Source organism: Myotis brandtii, unplaced genomic scaffold, assembly GCF_000412655.1.
Source record: "Myotis brandtii unplaced genomic scaffold, ASM41265v1 scaffold1738, whole genome shotgun sequence".
NCBI classification, from domain to species: Eukaryota; Metazoa; Chordata; class Mammalia; order Chiroptera; family Vespertilionidae; genus Myotis; species Myotis brandtii.
Window position 1 is genome coordinate 177551 of NW_005356425.1, and position 4785 is coordinate 182335.

The 4785-nt window shown below is 53.9% G+C and overlaps 1 protein-coding gene across 1 annotated transcript in view; it reads left to right on the plus strand.

The window, feature by feature from the left end:
* The window catches only part of MMP25 (matrix metallopeptidase 25), a 32170-nt gene that overhangs the window by 1687 nt on the left and 25698 nt on the right, over nt 1-4785 (plus strand). Inside the window, exons 2-4 of the mRNA XM_014537183.1 lie at nt 85-268; nt 1706-1844; nt 1939-2231. Of these exons, the coding sequence (XP_014392669.1) occupies nt 85-268; nt 1706-1844; nt 1939-2231 (616 nt within the window). The remainder of the gene's footprint in view (nt 1-84; nt 269-1705; nt 1845-1938; nt 2232-4785) is intronic.

The following is a 4785-nucleotide window of genomic DNA, read 5'->3' on the forward strand; positions in this document are numbered from 1 at the left end:
GCGGGGGCGGGAAGGGGGGAGGACCAGGACCCTGGGTTCCTAACTGGTGAGAGGTGAGGCTTTCAGAAGGCGGTGGGGAGGCAGGTCCCATCGCTGCCGCCCTTCCCGCTTCACCTGCTCACTTGTCCGGCCCAGGACTGGCTGACCCGCTATGGCTACCTGCCACCGCCTGACCCAGCCCAGGCCCAGCTGCGGAGCCCTGAAAAGCTCCGGGATGCCATCAAGGTGATGCAGAGGTTTGCTGGGCTGCCTGAGACCGGCCTCCTGGGTAGGTGCCCCCAGCCCTGCCTCCGCACCCAGCCTGACCGTTACCCAGCTGTTCTTAAACCGCAGCACGCACTGAATCATGGGGGTTATGACAATGCTGATCTCAGGTCCTAACCCAAGGAATTCCCAAGCATTCCTCCTTCAATGCATATGTATCGAGAATCTCTTACGTGAGAGGCCATTTCAGGCTCCGCTCGTACAGCAGTGAACAAAGTAGATAACTCCCTGCTCTCGTAGAGCTAACCTTCTAGAGACGAATACATTTCTAAGAGATCAGAAACAGAAATATGCAAGATCATTTCAGATAGTGGTGTTTTGAAGAAAATAAAATGCTAACGGTATTGAGGGGCTGGTCTGGTCAGGCCAGGGTCCTCTGACAGGTGTCATATGAGTCAAGAGGAATTCCTATGACACAGAGAACTCATAGGACACAACGAGGAGGAGCCCGCCATGGGAAGATGCGGGAGAAGAGTGTACCAGGCCAGTGCAAAGGCCCTGTGGCAGGCACAGGCTGTGCACCTGTGATGAGAGAGGAGTAAGGAGCTAAGCAAATGCCTGGTGGGAGGAGGCTTGCAAGGTGTTTGGGTTGGATTCGGAAGCACAGTAAGAAACCACGGAAGGGTTTGAAGGAGGAAGGCAACTTGGTCTGTTTTTCAGTTTTACATTTCCTTTGGTTGCTGATGGAGATGGTGGGTGGGGAACACGGAGGCCAGCGAGGAGGTCACGCAGTGTCCAGGCAGGGGCTGCTGGTGGGAGGTGTGATGAGAAGTGGTTGAAGCCAGAGTGCACATTTTGGAGGTAGAGCTGAGCAGCTCATCTGTTGGGTTAAATGGGGAAGAAGAGAGAACTGGTGGGTTCCTGGCTAGCTGCGAGGGAAGGCAGGGTCTTCCCCTGCCCTGCTTGGCATCTACATGGGCTCAATTACACATTGTGACCTCAACCATCGAGGTGAGGTTTGACCTTCTGTTGAGGAGGAGGAGACTGCTGGGAATTGAGCTCAGCTGGAAAAGGGGATTCCAGGCAGCTCTAACCCAGGAGGGGGTGGTTAGTCACAGGAAACCAGAGACCCAACGGGCGTGGGGACTCCGGACTTTATCACGATAGGGTCTTGGAACCTCTGGTGTGGGGTGTGGGCACCCTCCTAGGGGTTCCCAGCCTCAGAGAGAGGAGTTTGCACTGCACCCCCAGGGCTCCTTCCTTGAGCCCAATTGCCAGGACTCAGGGAAGTTCCCTGCCTGAGGCTCTGAGCACCACCTCCAGGGCCAGGTGCTGGTTTGGATGAGCTGGCTTACAGAATCAGACTGTCTGGGTTCAAATCCAAGTGGGGGCAAGTTTCTTCATCTCCCTGAACCTGTTTCCCCATGTGGAAAGTTAGCTGGTACCATGATTCGGGCAGATTGTCCTTCTGCTGATCCCGCTTCCCCAACCTGTCCCACAGACCCAGTGACGATGGCCACCATGCACAAGCCCCGCTGCTCTCTGCCCGACGTGCTGGGGGTGGCAGAGCTGGTTAGGCGCCGGCGCCGGCGCTATGCCCTGAGCGGCAGTATTTGGAAGAAGCGAACCCTGACGTGGAGGTAGGTCCTGGTGCCTACCCCACCCTGGGCTGGCCTGCTGGGCCCTAGTCTCTGTGTCCCAGGCTATCCTTACCCTCCACTCCTCTTTCCCCAGGATACACTCCTTCCCCCGGAGCTCTGCCCTGAGCCAGGAGACTGTGCGGACTCTCATGCACCATGCCTTGGCCGCCTGGGGTATTGAGTCAGGCCTCAAATTCCGGGAGGTGGGTTCTCAGGGCCCACCAGAGGCTGACATCCTCATCGACTTTGTGCGGGCCTACCACCAGGACAGTTACCCTTTCGACGGGCAGGGGGGGACCCTCGCCCACGCCTTCTTCCCCGGGGAACACTCCATCTCTGGGGACACTCACTTCGACGATGAGGAAATCTGGACTTTTGGGTCAAAAGGTACAAATGTTCCTTCTTCTGAGAAGTCCTCTCCCCAGGTCTGTCTGTCTGTCCTTAAGAATTAGGTTTAAAGTACATTTATCGATGGAGGCTGTATCAGCTGGGCTTCTCCAGGGAAATAGAACCAATAAGATGGGAGTATGTGCACATGGGCATGATTTATTTTAAGGAATTGGTGCACGGAATTGTGGGACTGGCAAGTCCAAAATCGGTAAGGCAGGCTGGAAGTTCAGGTGAGAATTGATGTGGCAATTTTGAGTCCAAAATCTGTAGGGCCAGCCAGCCGGCTGGACAGCCAAGCAGGCTTTCTATGGTGCAGTCTGAAGGCAGAATTCTTCTTCTGGGGAAGCCCAGTTTTTGCTCTTAAGCCCTTCAACTGATGAGGTGAGGCCCACCCACAGTCCCGAGAGTTACCTGCTTTACTTAAAATGACATCTACAGAATATCCTCCATAGCAACATCCAGGCTGGCATTTGACCAAGCAACTGGGCGCCACAGTCCGGCCACTCTGACATAGAAAATGACCCACCAAAGAGGCCTGTTAGATGCCCAGCTCCGAGCTGGGGCTGAGAACTTAAAAAGGCGAAAACGCAGTTCTGTGCAGCAGCTGAGTCAGATGAGTAAGTGGCAGTTGCTACACATCATGACACAACTACAGAGAGTTACAACAGGGAAGTCCTCAAGCCTGCGGTGCTCAGAGAAAGGACTGATCTGAGGCTTTTGGCTGCAGGGGACTTCCTGGAAGCAGTGATTCTGTTTTCTTCTCTCTCTCTCTCTCTCTCCTTCTCTCTCTCTCTCTCTCTCTCTCTCTCCTTTCTCACACACACACTGAGTGCCAGCTAGCACACAAGGTCCTGCTCTCCCGGAGTATACAGGGAGGGGCTGAGGCACAATATGGAAGCACAAGCCAATGGCTAGCTGAGTAGTCAGGGTGGTCAAGGATGAGAGCACTGGGGTGAGAAATGGCCTAGGTCAGTGGTCGGCAAACTCATTAGTCAACAGAGCCAAATGTCAACAGTACAATGATTGAAATTTCGTTTGAGAGCCAAATTTTTTAAACTTAAACTATATAGGTAGGTACATTGTGATTAACTTAATTAGGGGACTCCTAAGCTGGCCTTTGCTAAAAACGTCCTCAGTCTGATTGAGGTACGTTTGCTGAGGTCGACCCCTTCCAACTCTCCCATCCACACTCGTCTTGTATACTTGTTTCGTCTATCTCCTTTCGTTCATCCTCTCTATATGTCCACCCCCCACTTCTTCTAACGCCACTTCTTCAAAATAGACTCGCCCAGGCCGAAAACCGACTTCTGCGCATGGGCCACGAAGTTTCAATTGCACTGTACATGCGCAGGTGGTATTTTGTGGAAGAGCCACACTCAAGGGGCCAAAGAGCCGCAGTTTGCCGACCACTGGCCTAGGACATTTGGGGCTGGAAGGCAAAAAATACAGTGTCAGAAGGGAGACCATGGAGGATGGATGGAAGGTTTTATGCCACACAAAGGGCCTTGGAGAGCACGGGGAGGAATCTGAACTGTAGGATTCTGAAGGCAAGAGATGTGGAAGGTTTTGCATTCTAGAAGTGCCACTGGCTGCGGAGCAGGGCAAGATAGGGCAAGACGGCAGAAAGTTGCTGCAGAGTCACTGTGAGAGATGGTGGTGGGAGATGGGAGGTGCTGAATGGAGGGCAGTGGACGGCTCTAAGGGAAGTTTAATCAGGATGGGCAAAGGTTGGGGCCTGACTGGATCCTGGGGGCAAAGGGTATAGGAGGTTGGCGTGCTGGCCCCTGGAGGACAGTCCTGTTAATGCAGGTGGGAAGTGTGGGAGCAGAAGCAGGCTGGGCGAAGGTAGGGGTGAGTTTAGGTGGGGGGTGTGTCTGCAGTGCTTATGGGCAGTCAGTGCAACTAGTGCATTGGTGGTTCAGTATGTTGCTCTAGAGCTTGGACTCCTCTGACTTAGGTCAGGTTCCCCAGAATTGGAGCTCACGATGTAAATTCTTATGCAAGCAGTTTCTCAGGGGTACGTTCTCAGGGGAAAGGGAAGCAGGAGAAGACGGAGAGAAGCTGAGCAAGGATGTGGTCTCGGCTCCAGAGGAGCCTGACCCCACTAGGAGCTCTGGAGCACAAATGGTGTCACAGGATTGGTCCTCCCTGGAGGCGAAGTGCCCAGCTCTCCTAGTCCTGCATCAATCAGCCATTGTGACCTGCTGGGCCTGGGAGGGGGAGAGAGCCATTTTCTGAGGAAGGGGGCAGCCAGGGAATAGGCACACAGGCTCAGAGAGGATTTGGGCAAGGTACAGCTAGCAGCCACAATAGTGAGACTGTGTAACACAGCATTTAAGAACACAAGCTTGCACTGGCCTGTGTGGTTCAGTGGGTTGGGTGTCATCCCCTGCACTGAAAGGTTGTAGGTTTGATTCCCAAGGCATATGCCTGGGTTTCAGGCTCAATCCCCAGTAGGAGGCATGCAGGAGGCAGCCTATCAATGTGCCTCTCTCTCTCTCTCTCTCTCTCTCTTCTCTCTCTCTCTCTCTCTCTCTCTCTCTCCTTGCCC